The 18651-nt window shown below is 40.2% G+C and overlaps 3 protein-coding genes across 5 annotated transcripts in view; all 3 read left to right on the top strand.

Annotated features, from left to right (window-relative positions):
- Nucleotides 1-505: 505 nt before the first annotated feature.
- spdya (speedy/RINGO cell cycle regulator family member A) lies at nucleotides 506-5666 on the top strand. Of its 2 annotated transcripts, none has more exons than XM_077621307.1 (7): nucleotides 506-690; nucleotides 1442-1709; nucleotides 1778-1836; nucleotides 1903-1988; nucleotides 2348-2516; nucleotides 4328-4669; nucleotides 5347-5666. In XM_077621307.1, the coding sequence occupies exons 2-7, from the start codon at nucleotides 1472-1474 to the stop codon at nucleotides 5395-5397; spliced, it is 945 nt and encodes a 314-aa protein (XP_077477433.1). In that variant the 5' UTR covers nucleotides 506-690; nucleotides 1442-1471; the 3' UTR covers nucleotides 5398-5666. The 2 variants fall into 2 exon arrangements, with proteins under 2 accessions (XP_077477433.1, XP_077477434.1); XM_077621308.1 differs by lacking the exon at nucleotides 506-690 and adding an exon at nucleotides 740-902.
- Nucleotides 5667-5869: 203 nt separating this feature from the next.
- Nucleotides 5870-11563, top strand: LOC144090020 (cell cycle control protein 50A-like). The gene is made up of 7 exons (XM_077621306.1): nucleotides 5870-6356; nucleotides 6948-7067; nucleotides 7402-7509; nucleotides 7606-7693; nucleotides 8923-9066; nucleotides 9321-9530; nucleotides 10665-11563. The coding sequence occupies exons 1-7, from the start codon at nucleotides 6108-6110 to the stop codon at nucleotides 10856-10858; spliced, it is 1113 nt and encodes a 370-aa protein (XP_077477432.1). The 5' UTR covers nucleotides 5870-6107; the 3' UTR covers nucleotides 10859-11563.
- Nucleotides 11564-12127: 564 nt separating this feature from the next.
- col12a1a (collagen, type XII, alpha 1a) overlaps nucleotides 12128-18651 on the top strand; it is a 57564-nt gene continuing 51040 nt past the window's right edge. Inside the window, exons 1-4 of one of the 2 annotated variants that reach the window (XM_077620745.1) lie at nucleotides 12128-12251; nucleotides 13270-13365; nucleotides 17979-18095; nucleotides 18177-18320. In XM_077620745.1, the coding sequence (XP_077476871.1) occupies nucleotides 13296-13365; nucleotides 17979-18095; nucleotides 18177-18320 (331 nt within the window). In that variant the 5' untranslated portion in view covers nucleotides 12128-12251; nucleotides 13270-13295. The remainder of the gene's footprint in view (nucleotides 12252-13269; nucleotides 13366-17978; nucleotides 18096-18176; nucleotides 18321-18651) is intronic. The other variant, XM_077620746.1, reaches the window with a different exon arrangement.

Here is an 18651-nt window from a genome sequence, read left to right as displayed (position 1 = left end):
AAGTAATAAATATAATAAGAAATATTGGCCAACTAAAACAACACAAAGGGAATTGTCATTTATTTCTCTCTCTTTAAGGAAAATGTCTAACGACACAAAAAATAGTCAAAAAATCTACTAAAATGTCCTAGTTCATCACAACTTTATTTATTTGCTGAATAGGTTTGTTTATGCAAAATGTTATCTCTAAACAATTTATTTTTAACCTTATTTTAGTGCTTTACAACTGATCTGTAAAAAAATGGGATTTGTTACTGTATTTTGATTTTGTTAGTGTTTTTGTTGGTTATTTGTGCACTTCCCTATTTGTTTATGTTGTGACTACTTATTTATTGATTAATTATTTGCCTCTTCGTTTGTTGTTGTTAATTTGTGCACTTCACGGTGAAGCTGTAAATGTCATACACTTGTGTACTAATGACAATAAATTCAATTCAATTCGATTCAGTTTAATAATGTAGTAATAGCTTTGTTCGATTTGGGGCGAAATTGCATTTTAATTCGCTGTTATCCCCCTTCAGTACATTTCCTTGATATTGGCAAATTATCAAATAAAATAGAAAAGTTGCGAAATTCCTACTGTCCTTAGAGGGAACCTTTTGCAGAAGGTGGCGTGATTACTGACATCTGGTCTTTGGCGCGAGGCCTGGAATGAGCGCAGTCACCAACTTTTCAACATTTGACGACCAAGTAATTATTACTGTTTTTGTCTTCCTCGTGCACATTCTATTCATTTTTCGGGAAATATAACGGTGCTAGAATTACGTGCGCTTGGAATTTCTGGTTAGCTTCGAGCTAACGTTAGGAGCTAATAGCGTTCGGTCGCGTTTTAATTTCTGGTTAGCTTCAAGCTAACGTTAGCAGCTAATGACGTTCGGTCGCGACTGCAATGTCGTGTTTCGGTAAATATTTTATGAAGAAAATTCATTTAGCATGCCATTACTCACAGGAATATCCCCAAATTATTTCAGCAATTTGTTGTATTTTGCCACATAGACGTAAGACATGCCTTCAGTTTGTCTAAAGTAACCACATCAAATAATGTATTTTTAAAGGGCCTGTAGCACATTTTTTACCTTTATATTTATTCATTGTGTATGAAAAAAAACGGATATTCATGTTGAATAATATAAATTTCATTTTTTTAACCCCAACCATTTGTCACTAAAACACTTAATTGCTTCATCCCTTCATTTTCTGCATTTCCTATCTTCACGGGGGTGCTGGAGTAAACCCCTAGCCAGTCACGGGGCACATTTAGACAAAAAAACCCACAAACACGACTATGGTTGAATTTAGAGTGGCTAATCAGCATACCATGCATGATTTTAGAAACAACTGAATTTAAAGAATTTAAAAGTTTCATACATCTCGTGATTTCATCAAAACTGAATGGCATATCACTTATATTAGCATCACTTCTGTCTTCTTTTTATCTCAGTAGACCATCTCGAAGGACCAAGAGAGAAGCATGATGAAACCAACTAAACAGATGATTTGTACCTCCCCCACATTTGGGGTAAGCCCCAGAGGAACCCCTATCAAGTGGAGAAGAGTTGTTCTTAAAAGAATCAGGAATTACCAATACCAAGAAGAACAAGGTCCACCAAAGAGCCGCAGCACAATTGAGACTCGTATTCAGACAACGTCTCTACCGAAGTTAATTTTCATTCAGCAGGAAGAAATGACCTCATATTTAAAACTTTTCGGTGAGAAAAATACACGTCGCCATATACCACGCCTACCCTCAAACTAATTGAGATGAATTTTATTCCAGATGATGGTCTTATTCACAAGTTTTTGTTGATGGACATTTGCTGTAAAATGACAGACAAGGTAAGCAGATACATTTCTGCTAAAAAATGTAAATATTCATGTTGCAAATTGCTTTTTTTTTTTCAGTATCTTCTGGCCATGGTTTTTATTTATTTCAAAAGGTCACATTTGACCATTGCTGAATACACCAGGAAGAACTTTTTCATCGCGCTGTAAGTTTCCGGAAAGTTTTCATACATTATGTTAATGCATTCTGGAGTGGGTACAGCTTCTGAATATTTCATTTTTTTATGATTACGAGCGTCATATGTCTCATACTTTTTGTCAGCTACGCCAAATTAGGGGTTGGGTCCTTGTATTACGATGTCCTTGGAGCATGATGTTTGGACTCTACGATGTATGTGCCTCCTCCGCCATTAAGTGCCTAGCTCCAAAGTTTCTGCTTAGCTAGAGCATTTCTTAGAATAGTTTGCTGTATAAATTGTTTCTCATTTCTTCGGATATACTGCTGCTAATATTTCGAACTACGTGCCTCAAACGTGTCAACTGACCTCACATGCTTTCATTGTAGGCACCTTGCCAACACCATGGAGGAAGACGAAGACAGTAAATGTGAAATTTTTCCATGGGCTTTGGGTAAAACCTGGAGAAGGAAGTTTCGACAATTTCTCAAGCAGAGAGACCAACTTTGGGCACGCATTGACTTCAGAGCTGCTGTCAGCAGAAGCTATTGTGAACAGGTAAGCAAATTTTCTTACCTGTTCCGTGACCGGACGTTTGGTCGACCGGACGTTTGGTCGACCGGACGTTTGGTCGACCGGACGTTTGGTCGACCGGACGTTTGGTCGACCGGACGTTTGGTCGACCGGACGTTTGGTCGACCGGACGTTTGGTCGACCGGACGTTTGGTCGACCGGACGTTTGGGCGACCGGACGTTTGGGCGACCGGACGTTTGGGCGACCGGACGTTTGGGCGACCGGACGTTTGGGCGACCGGACGTTTGGGCGACCGGACGTTTGGTCGACCGGACGTTTGGTCGACCGGACGTTTGGGCGACCGGACGTTTGGTCGACCGGACGTTTGGTCGACCGGACGTTTGGTCGACCGGACGTTTGGTCGACCGGACGTTTGGTCGACCGGACGTTTGGGCGACCGGACGTTTGGTCGACCGGACGTTTGGGCGACCGGACGTTTGGGCGACCGGACGTTTGGTCGACCGGACGTTTGGTCGAACGGACGTTTGGTCGAACGGACGTTTGGGCGACCGGACGTTTGGGCGACCGGACGTTTGGGCGACCGGACGTTTGGGCGACCGGACGTTTGGGCGACCGGACGTTTGGGCGACCGGACGTTTGGGCGACCGGACGTTTGGGCGACCGGACGTTTGGGCGACCGGACGTTTGGGCGACCGGACGTTTGGGCGACCGGACGTTTGGGCGACCGGACGTTTGGGCGACCGGACGTTTGGGCGACCGGACGTTTGGGCGACCGGACGTTTGGGCGACCGGACGTTTGGTCGCCGGGTTCGCTCGCTGTCAAATTATGACAGAGTTTACTGTTGATATTTTGATATTAGATATTTAGATATTAAACTCATACTCTCTCATGATTATTATTTTGAGAGCTGGTTTCAACAGTAACAACCCGGCGACCAAACGTCCGGTCTACCAAACGTCCGGTCTACCAAACGTCCGTTCTACCAAAGGTCCGGTCGACCAAACGTCCGGGCACCAAACGTCTTTCGACGAAACGTCCGAGTACCCCTTGTTCAGTCATCTGTGGTATATGATGTTTGTCTGAAAGGTTGATGTATTTTCTGTAAATGTCCAGACAACGTCTATACGTCACTGATTTTGGGGGCATTTCCAAGCTGCTTTCTGTCAATATTGTGTCACTTTTTATTAGTTTTGAGCATTTTCGGGTCATTTTTTTGTTAACTCATTGGCTGCCATTGACGTCATTATTGAATTGAATGTGTTTATTGTTATAATCAAAATATATTGAGACTTAAAGCTTCACCACAAAGTGCACAGATAACAATAACAAACAAACAAATAATCAATAAATAATAATAATAAATAAGCAATAAGTAAGTAGTCACATAATAAGTAGGCAACAACATAAATAAGTAGGGTAGTCCACAAATAACCATAACAAACAAACAACTAATAATCAATGAATAATGAATAAATAATTAATAAAATAAAAGTAGTACCATAATAAGTGGTCAACAACATAAATAAATGAATAATTCTGACTTGGATGGAGCGAATAAACTAATGTTTCTGCGGACCCAAAATTCAGCATAATGCGATAGTGCTCGCAATTGTTCACACAACTCACACATTTCTGGATGAACTACGTCCACAATGAATGAGTTACATGGCCCAACAACCGAACTTAGATCCCCTTTCGGGGCAAACGTTTATCCACCCCGATTTAACACATCGAAATCTGTCAATCGGGCAATCCCGCCTTCCAATATGCTCTGAAGTACCACTTCTCTTGGCACTCTTCCACTGCATTTGATGGCAGTTCCTGTCCTTGCAGGTGATGGCCATCACGCCAACTCACTTTGCATGGAAACGGGAGCGCTCAGAGCAACACAGCGGCGCTCACAGGCGTTACGAGGAAAGAAACCGGTTCCGTCTTCCCCGCGGTCCGACGGCATCCCCAGTCGCTTGTGCTCACTGTAACAGCAAAGGCGAATTCAAACAGCAGACGGTTTTCTTCCAAGTACCCCCAAGTCTCCCTCTGCATAGCTATAACTTTGCACGTCCTAGAATTACCCGCAAGAATATGAAGAAAACCCCACTTGGGACAAGTGAAACTCGCTGGAGATGGGGATCTTACACCAGTGACCAACCATTTTCTGCACACGTCTGCCACCTGGTAAGTGTTATAAGTTAATACACACTTTCTATTGTTTCAATGTAGCTTGTGCATTTAGATATGGTATATTTTGAGAGAGATTAGGCTCTACTTAAACAGGAATAAGTGGGATATTTTGTTTCTAGCCATAATATTAAGTATAGTCATTCAATACAAGCACTTCATGTACTTTTTAACGTTTAATGCAAAGATTGAAACCTAAACATCCTGGTTAAATATTACTACAGTAATCCCTCGAATATCACTGTTAATGTGGACCAAACATGGCCGCGATAATTAAAAAATCGCTAAGTAGGGTCACCCCTATTTTTTCAGTGCCGAGTCCTAGTAGCAAGAGCGGCTTTTGCTTACGAGTTCCAGTGTGAATTTTCACATTTTTATGAACTTAATTTGTTTAAAAAAATAATAGTGGAAAAAAATCGCAAAGTAGTGAATTTGCGATAAGTGAAGATGCAATAATCGAGGGATTACTCAATTTATTTTGAGCTATGTTTTATTTTTATACGTTTCAGTTGTTTGCTATCATCAGAATCCTTTACATGAAACATATTCCTTCCAATATATTACAATTTACAGACTACACTTGATACGTTGAACCAAAGCTAAAAACTTTAAATAATAAAAAGTCCAAGATTTGTAATGTAATTGTTTGATGACGTTTTTCTGTCCTCTTTTAGGGAACGGCTTCCTCAAAGTCCTCCATGCTTGATTACACCACTGAAGAATAGTGTTTCATCACTTGAGCCTTCTTTCAATATTCTATTATACAAAATAGCTACTTTGGAGTGAATGCGGTATTCTGTATTTTAACAGCTAGATTACTATTTTTCTTTCAATGGCTATTTAAAAAAATGGGATTGTGTACAATTTGTTCTCTGTGTAACACCCATGAATATTTAATGTATGTTTGGTAATAACTTAAATACGTAAGTGAGCAGTTTTGTATATTTAGCTGTCAATGTTTTGAAATGTCAATAAAGACTATTGTTAAAGTTTACTGGTTGCTGTTTCTCTGCTACTTGTAAAACTAATTGTTTTTTTCTTCTGGCTTCTTGGCGTATCACATCTTAGATTCAGGCTATGTGATTATGGTACTTTAACGTGATGTGGCTACAATGTCTGTCTTAAGATGGCCGACAGGCTTTGACGCCCGTCCCTGTTGTATCCTAGCCCTCATAATATATCCACACTGGTATTCGTAGGCGTCATCCTCCTGTGTGGTGACATCTACATTACGTCTCCTTGTATACTTCCTGCTTCTTCGTGTAGGATGGAATTACTAAATGTGATTCAATTAATGCTTCCCCAAGCAGCCATTTAGACGAAATTAGATACATTTGAGATCCCGTTTGTGATTTTTTACGACTTTTCCCCCTGCGCGAAACAAAAGGTACAACCGAAAGGCAGTAATAATATTGACTCGAAGCCGATTACAGCCATGATGGCGTCGAGCTATAACGCTAAGGAAGAGGACGGCCACCACTCGGGCCCCTCGAACCACGGTGGTGGCGGAGCCGTGAAAAGCAAGAAGCCGGACAATACGGCTTTTAAACAACAGAGGCTACCCGCTTGGCAGCCTATCCTGACGGCTGGAACCGTGCTGCCCGCATTCTTCGTCATTGGTCTCATCTTCATCCCCATTGGCATCGGCCTCTATGTTACTTCAAACAACATCAAAGAGTTCGAGGTGAGTACCACCTTTTAAATGTCTTATTTTCGCCTGTAGTTGACAATAGCAAAACATATGCAGAAATCGAAAGTATTTGCCAAGGTGCTATTTTTAGCATGTCATCTGGGTTACAGGAAAAACGTGATGATAATTGGCTATGTTCCTGAGAATGTCGAGAATTTACCCACATTTCCAGCTAAGATAAATACCATTGCATAAAGCTTGTGTTTTAAATATAATATGAATTGAGCTATTTGCTTTTGCATAGTGTAAACAATATTGTTAAAGTTGTTTTGCTTAGAAAATCAGCACAAATAGATTTGTCACTCAGGATTTATCTTTGCAAGCAGGACCAAAGTGTTCTATTTGTATTTCAGTTATTTATTATTAAACTGTTAACTTGTTAACTGAAGTTAAAAAGATCCTGATAGCAAGTTACTTTTCATGCAGTGCATCGTTACAAGATCATTGCACTTATTGATAACCATTTACAAGTAAATTTCACTACATTATTGACCCCCAAAAATTACAGACATGGCTTTTTTAATGTTTTGCATTGCCGTGTAATTTTTTTGCATTTTTTAATTCTCATGCACGTCTGTTTTTCAGCTTGATTACACCGGTGTGGACGTGTCAAGCCCCTGTTTTACTTGTGCCAAAAACTACAGTTGGAACCGGACGACACCCTGTTTTTGCTCAGTGAATTTCACTTTGGAACAGCCTTTTGAGGTGCGTCCATCCTTCCTTCCATCTCCAGCTCTCTAAATGAATAATACATTTCTGTCTACCTTATTGATTGATTTCTGTCTGAACCGCATTGCAAATGGCGGAATGACCAGTCTCCAATATTGATGCAATGTGAAGTGAGGGGGGAAAAACAAGCAGAAAAAAAGTTCAAGGGGACTCAGGGTAGCTTGTCATAATAGGTTTGATTGTCAAAAAGGTATAAATGATTTTGACAGTGCAACAGTAAATACAAAAGTGTATTTGTAAAGTGACAAAAAGCTATTTTCTTATTTTTAGCCTTTGCCATGAATAATTTGGTTTCCATTTCCCTATTCAGAGCAACGTCTTCATGTACTACGGCTTATCCAACTTCTATCAGAACCACAGGCGCTACGTGAAATCCAGGGATGACAGTCAGCTCAACGGGGACCGCTCTGCTTTGACGGTACATTTTTTGCCTCTTTGCCTTTCCCTGACCTTTTGATCGTTGCCTTTCAATCTCCCTCTACTTGAACGTAACACAGTTCCCTCACCCCCACAGAATCCCAGTAAGGAATGCGAACCTTATCGTACCAGTGAAGGCCTGCCCATTGCGCCTTGCGGGGCCATTGCCAACAGCCTCTTCAACGGTGAGAAGAAATCAGTGCAAATATATTGAGAAATGCTTATATATCACGTTGTTCTCATCAAAGTTTTATTAACAGGAATTAAATAGCCCACAAATTATTCCAAAATCAATTTTTGCAATTAATGCAACTTTTTTAAACCACATTTTAATCTTTGTTACGCAAAAAGTGCTCACGTAGACTTTACGTCGTCAAATGTCGATGCCCTGAAACCAAATAACTTCCGGTTCACGTACCGTAAAAACAGGGAAATGACTTAAATCTCGTAATATTACGACTTTTTTTCCCCTCCCAGTATTACTTCAACCACCTAACATTACGAAGCCCGGAAAACCAAAGAGTTTCCGGTTTACTTTACGTGAAAATAAGCAACAAAATGACTTTCATCTCATTATATTAAATTTTGAATCTGGTTATAGTACAATCTATGATTTCATATTTCATTTTTAACCTCATAATAGTTCGATTTTAATCTCTTAATGTGGAAATTTCTCTCTTGGATTATTACAATGTATGACTTTTTTCATTTCCCACGGCACACTGGTGTAGGTAGCCTCTATCGCAGGGGTGGCCAAGTCCGGTCCTCGAGAGCCGTTATCCGCTCTGTTTTCCATATCTCCCTCCACCAACACACCTGAATCAAATCATCGGGATTGGTATCAAGCTTCTGGACAGCTTGCTGATGAGTTGATTATTTGATTCAGGTGTGTTGGTGGAGGGAGATATGGAAAACAGACCGGATTGTGGCTCTCGAGGACTGGAGTTGGCCACCCCTGCTCTATCGCTTTAACATTTTTGTTTTCATTTTTTTTCATAAGGGAACTAAGTATTATTAAGGCTGACTAAACCACCAGTTTTTTGTTTTGAAACAAATGGCTCCCGTTTTTTTACCTAGGTCTACAATGTCTTCTGTGTCTGTCTTGCTACTGCAACCAAGAAATTTCCCGAATACGGGATGAAATAAAGTTCTAACCTAACCTAACTTAAATCCTATCATTTCCGGAGTTGTTCTAAAGGAAGTAGGAGTACACAACACTGGTAAGTCTTATCAATATGCCTCCTCAGAATAAGCGCAAACCGGATGGCAATTTGGATGAAACTTCTAAGAAGAAACCCAGACATTTGCAGAAGTTTATTCATTTTTTTTTTACAAGTTGCCCTGACCCATGTATGCATCGCTATATTGTATCCCAAAGTTAGGACAAATAATGGCAAGTTTATGTCTTTTTCAGACTCCCTGGTGCTCTATCATATCGACTCCAACGGCACCAGAATCCAAATCCCTCTCATGAAGAAGGGCATTGCTTGGTGGACGGACAAGCACGTCAAGTTTAGGAATCCCGGCGGCAATGACAACCTTACCATTGCTTTTCAAGGTAATTATCGTCAAGGAACATCATCCTTCCCAAAAAAAATTCTACACCACTCTATCTAAGTTATCTTGTGTTATGCCAGTGTCGCGGCTAGGCTGCGGTTTTGCGTCTTTGACGCACTTGGTGACGTTTTGGCAGCCAATGGGAAGATCGAGACGCACAAATAAGTGCATTAAACGGGGGTGTTCTGGGCTAATTTAGAATTTTAAAATATTATTTTTCCATTTGAAGACTTGTTTGCTTGCCCTCATTCTCAGGTACTAGCAAACCAGTCAACTGGAGAAAACCAGTGTTTGAGCTTGACCCGGATGACCACGACAACAATGGCTTCATCAACGAGGACTTTATCGTGTGGATGCGCACGGCCGCCTTACCCACGTTCCGCAAGCTCTTCAGGATCATCCAGAAAAAGTCCACCTCCACCCCAACGCTAGCTAGCGGCAGATACACGCTGGATATAACCTACAGTATCCTTTTGTACTCCAAAATGATTTAATAAGCCTGCTTAAATGGCCAGTAAGTGTTTTTTTGTTTATTTGTTTTTTTAATTTACCTCGAAAAAAACCCGAACAATAATTTTCTCTATCGAAAAATGAATTGGAGTGGGTTCACTCAGCTGAGATAGGCCCCAGCACCCCCCGCGACCCTTGTGAGGAGGATAAGCGGTACAGAATATGAATGAATGAATGTTTGTGAAGAGGATAGCACGGTGAGAAAGTGGTTAGTTAGCATGGTCGCCTCACAGTTCTGATGCAATGGGAGTTTGCATGTTCTCCCGCTGCTTGTGTGGGTTTTCTCTGGGTACTCCAAAACATGGATGCTAGGCTAACTGGTTGAACACTATATTAATAATAATTGGACATAGGCTTTGTCAACATCATTAACTCGACAAAAAGCCTAATTGTCATCATACCCAGAAACTGCGTATGACGAAATTGGTAGTGCTTCTCCATAAGGTGGGTTTTCCCGGCAAAAGACCCAAATAAGTGATAATTACGGACTCGTAATTTGGCATTCTGCCGTGATGGATACATCGCATCACCCCCTGAGCGGATCACTTACCTGTCAGTCTTTCACTTACCTTCAGTCAGCCAGTAGAAGGCAGATCACCGCCCAACGTCTATTCATATTACCTCACCCCGAAGTTATTACGCAGAAAGGATTGTGTGTCGTGTTACCGCAAGTTTAGAGTCCTGATGGATGTGGGAAAAAAACTGTCCTTAAGCCTATTTGTCCGTACTTTGTGGGACCTATATCGTCTGCCAGAGGGCAGCAGCTAGAACAGATTGTGACCAGGGTGGTATGGGTCCCCGAAAATGTTCCTTGCTCTGCTGAGGTATCGAGGGCTGGCAATGTCTTCCAGTGAGGATTATTGCCCCTAGATCTGAGTGAATTCTTGTTGTCATTGTTACTGGCAACCAATTTTGGGCGTTCTCGCCTACTTCTGGAATAGGCTCCAGCACCCGCCACCACTGTTGTGAGGATAAACTGTACGGGAAATGAACGTACATGACTGAAGGCCTTGATGGCTTTTTAGGCACGTGTTACATTTTTCCCCAAATCTTGTTTTTGGTCTTATTTCCTTAATGTTTTGTAATCAGATTACCCCGTCTTGAGTTTCGATGGTCGCAAACGAATGATCTTGAGCACCATTTCCTGGATGGGCGGGAAGAATCCTTTCCTGGGCATCGCCTATATCACCGTGGGCTCCATTTGCTTCTTCCTGGGCGTGGTTTTGCTCGTCATCCACCACAAATACGACTCGCGCAACACCAGCGCCGATATCCCTAACTAAAAAACAACAACCGACCAGCCGCTAACGGCAGCGCTAACGGTTTCCGCGCAAACACACTGGCTACCAGTTTAACGTATTTATCTGCAAGCGCCGTCCGCGTTGAAAAGCAAAGTCCGACGCTCGAGTCTCGAATGCTTCAAGTTAGCCGCTGAGAATGTCATTCTGTGTGTAAAATGTATTTATCTGTGTATCCGAGGATGGTTTATATGTTAGCATAGCTTGGCAAATGGCTTGAATCCTGAAGGGCATGTGTTTTATCTCAGTTTTTGTCCACCTCGTGTACTATGAAATGAATGTACAATTCTATTATACATTGAAATCAAAGATAAGAAACTTTCTTTGCACATCGTCAAACCCTTAAAAAAGAAGCAGTCCTGTTTCTGCCCTCTTTGGTTGTTTAGATTTACCCCAAAAAATACCCATAATTCATCATGCATGGAATGTATTTAACACTCTGCTGTCGAGCTTCCCTGATTGGAGAATTTCTGTTAAACTACATTGCACAATTCTATCAGTGTTGCCCAAAGGACTTGCACTTGAAAGAATAGAACCTCGCCCTCGCCCAATGTCGGCAGGGTTTGAAACCACTTTGGGTTTTCCGCCTGTTCTAAGACAACCTTTTTTTGCGGAGTCGCATGAAATTAAAACGTGTGGACTGTTCTCTATTAGGTGATTACGGTCTAATTAAAGTGTCTCAATGTTGAAGAGGTTGCCATGTGTTATTTTCACGCTCGAAATGATCGATTTGAAGAAGAACAATCTACAAAACTATCTATTCGTACGCGCACTTCACCTGTTGACCGCCAGAGGGAACCAAAGACCAACTAGTAAATCATGCTCTTTTAAAATCTCAAATCAACACACTTTTTCAAAATCGACTTACAATCACCGTTCATTGTTTCACGACGACGCTTTTAAACTTTCAGAATATTTTCTTTTCACAGGCAAGGCTAACATTTGGACTCATCCTTTGACACATAACCCAAATAAATGGTATTTCTCAGCTCTCGTGACCCCCGCAGTGACGTCTGGACAAACTTCTGCGGGCGATTCATTGGCGATGGAAACTCATTAAGTTTGGCAGACAGATGGAATGTGAAGAGAGAGAGACGGAGAAAAAAAATGTCATTTCCAAGGACTCGCACGGTCCCGGCAGGGGGACATGGATCAAGTAACAGGCGGGGAAATTCGTCAGAGAGGAAGAAGATGGTAAATTGAGAGTCGGGAACTGCCCCCCCCCTATTAAGAAGCCCGTGGTGGAAAGAATCTTCCCACTTGGAAGGAAGCTTTTCCTCCTTGGACATCTTTAGGAGAGGAGAGGAGACAAGAGAGAGGGTGCACACAAGGAGGATCTTCCCAAATTCTCCTTCCATCTTTTGGCTTCTTCATCAGGGTAAGAAATAACCACTTTATTTTATTTTTATTGACTTTGACAGTTATTAGTTCATTCATTGATGCAAATTTGAAGCTCTGATTTTTTCCCCCTCATCTACAAATGATGAAAATGTTTTAAAATAACTTGTTTTATCCCCATTTTAACCATCTTGTTTGCCTGATTTTGTATGAATATTCATAAAGGCGCAGATATGGTATGTTTGGGTAAGAATAGGAAAAAGGGGCCAATGCAGGGATTTGGCCCCCTGATGTGAAAGTTAGCATTTTTTAGCCCCAAAAAATACAAACTAAACCACTTGAAATTGGCTCCTAAATCCTTAACACGGTCCATTTATGGAGGCTTTTAACGGGAAATGGACGATTTATTACAAACAAAAGAGGATAATTGAAAAAATCTGTTTGCGGTGAGACTTTTTGACCCACACTTCTGAGGTTTTGGATTCAAATCTGGTCTTAATGTGGCCTTTGGCTACATTATGCCCAAAAATATGGATTATTCATTGCTCCTAGATATTCATATAAAATGCAAATACATCTTTTTATATATATATCTTTACATGTATTTATCTAATTATGGTGGCTAACCTTTGGCTAAGCTCCTGCTCAAAAACAAAAAAAAACGTTTATACGCTTCACGTACTTTTATTTTCCGGCCAAATAACGTCAAATTAATACATATGTATGTTTTTAGTACTTAAACAGCAAAACATGTATATTAAATCCAAGTTAAAATGTCACTGAAACATACCTGTCAACCTCTGCCGATAACTGCCCTTATAAATGATTATGATTCCCCTTACAAACCCCCCAAAAACCTTACAAACACCGTACGACGAGTTTGTAAGGGGAATCATAATCATTTATAAGGGCAGTTATCGGCAGAGGTTGACAGGTATGCTGAAACGTCCTCATGTTAAAGCCGAGATAACCAAATGTAACCACGGCTTGCAGTTTCCATTCACGCCACACGGGGCACCCTTCCCCCGACTAATCACCCACGCCTGGCTCCTATTTAGATCCCGCTGACCCCCAGGGGCCAAAAATGAAGACCGGGCTCTCTCTGGCCGTGGTTGCCCTGTTGGCAGCCTTGATATGTCCCATCCAAGCACAAGGTAAACGGCACACACACTCAGCCGTGATTGGCTCAAACCAGACACTCTTTCCTCCCTTTTTCCCCCTCTCTCTCTCTTTTGCTCTTCTTTTATGAGCTATTTGCTAGTCTAGGCCTTGTTTTTTTTTCATATGACATTAGCGTAAAATGTCAATGTGTCATTATGTCGTAAAATAAAGTTGTCCCGATGGTATGTTTATGTTTGACTGTGTGACCCAAAAGCTATTGTGGTATTTTTATTTCGATTTCAATGTTGAATCCTGTTTTGATAGCAATTTATGTTTTGTTTTTGCATTCTTTCTTGTTGTTAATAAGTGTTACGATGTGGGAAATTAATGATACGTCGTTGTACGTTTATTTGAATGTGTTAAAGCAGCGGGGGAAACGTTAAGGTGTCATTTTAAATGGCATTTTAACGTTTGGGATTAAGTGGAATAGTCAGGTGTCGTCATATTTCGAGGAAAAAATGCAGTAATATGAGGAGAATTAAGTCACGTATGTGAAAATTAGACGAGAAAAAAAAGCAATATTATAGAGTTAAAGTCATTTTGAGGCTTAATGTTACATGTGGTGAGGTTTAACTTGGAAAAAAAGTGGTTTTCGCGTAATGTTAGTAGATGGAAGTCATTTTTTGGAGAAATGTTGGGAAATTAGGGGATGAGAATATGACTGATATATTACATGAGCTGGAAGTCTTTGGGGGTCCATCCGTCTTCAATTTTTGGCGAAGGAGTTCCATTTTTTGGTGCGTTTATTTGATTGCTAATGATGAGAATGTCTTTATATTGTTAATATGAAAGACAGCGTTAGATTTTCAGCTAATGGTGTGACTTGAGATATTTTCAAAAAGTTTGAACAGCCCTCGCTCGGAATCATCAAATTGGGTATGGAAAGATTGTCATTTTTTTCCCTTTCATTTCAAAGGCCTTGTAAGTAAGCTCCCCTCTCACATATCAATCTCCCACATCGGCTGCCGGAGTCATGGAAAGATGAAATAGGAGAATAGCCAAGCCATCCACACAAAGAGCCTTTTGGGCCTTCTTTGCGGGCGTTTGCCAAAGCGCTGACTTGCAAAAAAACTTATGGAAAGGCAACAGTCAGTAATGTTTAATGTCAGCACATGTCGCCCAATGACTTTGGCGTCTTTCCCTGCCTCTTTTTGGGAGGGCCGGCCCGACACCCCACCCCCAACCCCGCCTCTCTTGGCGGCGTCGCCAAGCGGGACGCCTCTCGCTCGGGGTTTACTCGGAGAACAGTAGCGAGACCCCCTTTGTCCTTTATGAGGAGCTGTTAAAACACATTGGTTCACACTTTTTTTTGGTAGCAGCCATTTTAATCACAAGGGTCGTAAATTCATCCACTCATGTATATTGACAGCCTTTTCAGATGGTCAATACCTCATTTATAGAGTTTCAAATTGATCCAAATCTTCTTTTTCAGCTGCGTAAGAGCCAATATTCTCTTGTATTTTTCAGTGTTTATATTATTTTTACACAATTTTTTTTCTTGAAAAAGTGCAAAACCAGAAAATGTTCGGTTTTATTTATTTCCTAAGCTGTTTACCAATGTTTATTTTTTTTAATTTACCAACTAAATGAAATCAATTGAAATAATAGTTAAAAAAATATTTATCTAGTTTTTGGATTTAAAAAAAGTCGCAAAAATTGTTTAAAGCAAAGGTCAAAACATTCAATCTTTCAATATTTCCTTTTATACATGTGTGTATGTATGTATATATCTATATATAGATATAGATATATAGATAGATATAGATAGATATAGATAGCTATAGATAGCTATAGATAGCTATAGATAGCTATAGATAGCTATAGATAGCTATAGATAGCTATATATATATATCTATATATATATACGTGTGTGTATATATATATATACACACGTATAAAAAGAAATTTTGAAAGTTTTGACCTATATATATTTATATATATGTACATACAGTAATCCCTCGAATATCGTGCAGAATGTAGACCAAACATGGCCGCGATAATCGGAAAACCGCAAAGTAGGATCGCCCCTATTATTACTACTATGTTTTTGCGTCTATACAGAAATACAAATAGTATATAGTATGTACATATATTTGAATTGGTGTACAGTATTTTAAAAAATATTTCTGGAAATATTCAATTTTTTTAAAATGAAAAAAAAAAACAGTTTTAGTTTTTCCCATTTGTTTTTGTACAAATCTTTGCATGAAACATGAGCATATAGTTTATTTTCATGGGCCGCCCAAAGGAGGCGGCGGGCCGGATCTGGGCCCCCCAGCCACGGCTTTGACAAAGAAGCCGGTACCTCAGTTGCCGGCGAAGACTTGAGGAAAGAATTTTTATTAGGCCCTTTCCGCATTTTCCCACCTTTCCGCCATTGTTGGAGGCGGAGAATGGCGGTCCAACGGGGCTCCTTGAATTTATACGGCAGGTTGGTGATCCTCCAATCCCAGTTTTTACCCCTCTGATGGGCTCCTCTTCGTCATCTGCCTTTGCATTCAGTATCTTCCCACACTATGGCTTCAATGTGTATTTTACAATGATATTCAAGGAAAACTCTTATTTTCCAGTCATGGCCTTGTATAGACCTTTACTCATTCCTTCCATTTTCTGCACGCCATCTACTCTCACATTAGTCGTTTTTTTTTCCAATTTACTCAAAGTTCTAAGTCACACTGATGCATATAGATTTAATCACTTGACATATTGGCAGATTTTTCTTTATAACAACTTGTAAAATTCCTAATCAAACTGGTCTATAAAGACAATAACATAAGGGAAATCTAATATGTAGCCATTGGAGAAGACATTCACTGCCTCATGTAGATGTATATACATTTTCAGCATGCCATCTACTCTCAAATTTGTGGGTTTTTTTTAATCATATTTTTCGGACTATAAGTCGCATCTGAGTATAAGTTACACTAGGCAAAGAACACAATTTTTTTTAAATCAGAAGCCAAATTTAAACATACCCTAATGTAAAAACAAATATATATAACATTCTAAGTCGGCATCTGTTAGCATAACAATTTTTCAAATAACTATAGCCTACAAAAACACTGTCTTGGTCAAAATTAAAAAAAAAACCTGAGTATTGAGCCAAACTGTGAAAAAAGTGCGACTTATAGTCCGGAAAATACAGTAGTCAAAGTAATATATAGTGAGCATCGGTTAGCATAATAATTTTTCAAATAACTATAGCCTACAAAAACACTGTCTTGGTCAAAATTTAAAAAAAAAACCTGAGTATTGAGCCAAACTGTGAAAAAAGTGCGACTTATAGTCCGGAAAATACAGTAGTCAAAGTAATAAATAGTGAGCATCGGTTAGCATAATAATTTTTCAAATAACTATACCCTACAAAAACACTGTCTTGGTCAAAATTAAAAACAAAAAAAAACTTTAATATTGAGCCAAACTATGAAAAAAGTGTGACTTATAGTCCAGTTAATACATAAGTCAAAGTGATATATAGTGGGCATCTGTTAGCATAACAATTTTTCAAATAACTATAGCCTAAAAAACATTGTTTTGGTCAAAAAATAAAAATAAAAACTTATATTGAGCCAAACTATGAAAAAAGTGCGACTTATAGTCCAGAAATACAGTAGTCAAAGTACTACATCTTAATGAAAATCACACTAAATTGAAGATAGTATATTTAATCACTCACACCCAACTCCTCTAAAAGCTTATCGTGAGGGAAAAGGAATTGAAGAAGACTTCCATGCATGCTAATTTTCACAATCTCCACTAATCTACAATTTTAGACTGGCATCCATAAGAGAGAATATCATTCTAAAATATGTTTGTCATTTGTCTGTGTGCTCCCAAGTGTACATGGAGAATCAAGCCCATCAAAGTTGTTAACCGAACAACTTTCACATGTACATGATGCATGTCTTTAAAAAAAAAAATGTTGTCTTCCCCTATGTATCCTGTTTATATTTTATATTTTTTCCGACTGCGTGGATAAAATGTGGATGCTCTCCGTGGAAAAAAGTACACAAGTGTCTCCGGTGACCAATTGTGTATTCTTTTTTAAAAAGGTTTGCAATGGATGCGTGCCAAGGGCCTCTTGAAAACCAAACGGAATGATGTTTGTATACGGCAATGTATAGAAAACATATGGATTTCAACGGGGTCAAAACTCGGGGGGGAAAAAAACGGCACCTTGGATTCCATTGTATAATCGGCAGTCCTGTTTTTTTTTTGTCGTGCGTCCGTGGTCGTTGCATGCTCTGTGATGATGACTGCCCTCGGCATGTTATTTGGATGGTTCACCTTCACGTTTGCACTGCGTTCGTGTCGGAGTCGTGCACAAGTGCTTGAGTTGTGGACCAAAACGGTCGGCCAACTCAAACAAAGGCCATTTTTTTTGACCCAAAATGGCTTCTCGCACCGTTTCCGACCTCGTCACCCGTCGTCGGTGCTTTTGTGTCTCTTCCCCAACAACGAAAGAAGCTCACTTCAGTCCTGAAGTGTTTGTCGTTGGGTTTTGCGTGAATGCCTTTGACCGCGGAGCCCGTTTTTCCCCCTCCAAAAAAATACAACTCCGAGCGTGTGTTGGGGCGCTTAACACGTTTTCCTCTCTTGCTTCTAGTGGATGCTCCCTCGGACTTGAATTTTAAAATTCTAAATGAGAACACGGTGGAAATGTCGTGGGTGAGACCCTCGACCAGGATAGACGGCTTCCGAGTTCAAATTGTTTCAGACGCAGGTCAGTAACGACAAATCCAACCTTATTTAGACATGGAAAGTGCAAGCGAACATCTCACTTATCGCCATATTTCTTATGCAGATGAACCGACGAGAGACTTTGCCCTAAATGCTTACACTACGACCACGTCCATCACGAACCTGACGCCGGATTTGGCTTACACAGTGTCCATTAACTCCTATTATGGATCTGAGGAGAGTATTCCCATCTTTGGCCAACTCACAAGTAAGTTTAATTTTTAATTTTTAGGGCTAACGCTCTTACAAATGCCTGATTTGAAACCCAGTATATCGGCTAATTTCATACCTGTCAACCTCTGCCGATAACTGCCCTTATAAATGATTATGATTCCCCTTACAAACCCCCCCAAAAACCTTACAAACACCGTACGACTCGTACGGTGTTTGTAAGGTTTTTTGGGTTGGATCAGAATTCGTAAAGTAAATTCAGTTGATGTCACGTTGATTTTCCTGTCTTCTTCTTTAAAGAAAATAACCGTGGCAACAATATGCTACACTGACTGACTATCCAAATGTTCTTTCCCCCCCCCCCCCCC

The sequence above is a fragment of the Stigmatopora argus genome, chromosome 15 (genome assembly GCF_051989625.1).
Source record: "Stigmatopora argus isolate UIUO_Sarg chromosome 15, RoL_Sarg_1.0, whole genome shotgun sequence".
In the NCBI taxonomy this organism is placed as follows: domain Eukaryota; kingdom Metazoa; phylum Chordata; class Actinopteri; order Syngnathiformes; family Syngnathidae; genus Stigmatopora; species Stigmatopora argus.
The sequence above is the reverse complement of the archived record's forward strand: the minus strand, read 5'-3'. Positions and strand labels throughout refer to the sequence as shown.

Coding starts and splice junctions, on each gene's coding strand:
- spdya (XM_077621307.1), top strand. CDS start 1,472: ATGATGAAACCAACTAAACAGATGATTTGTACCTCCCCCACATTTGGG. Junction 1,710..1,777: donor CTCATATTTAAAACTTTTCG/GTGAGAAAAATA, acceptor ATTTTATTCCAG/ATGATGGTCTTATTCACAAG. Junction 2,517..4,327: donor GCAGAAGCTATTGTGAACAG/GTAAGCAAATTT, acceptor CTGTCCTTGCAG/GTGATGGCCATCACGCCAAC.
- LOC144090020 (XM_077621306.1), top strand. CDS start 6,108: ATGATGGCGTCGAGCTATAACGCTAAGGAAGAGGACGGCCACCACTCG. Junction 7,510..7,605: donor GGGACCGCTCTGCTTTGACG/GTACATTTTTTG, acceptor TCACCCCCACAG/AATCCCAGTAAGGAATGCGA. Junction 9,067..9,320: donor CCTTACCATTGCTTTTCAAG/GTAATTATCGTC, acceptor CCTCATTCTCAG/GTACTAGCAAACCAGTCAAC.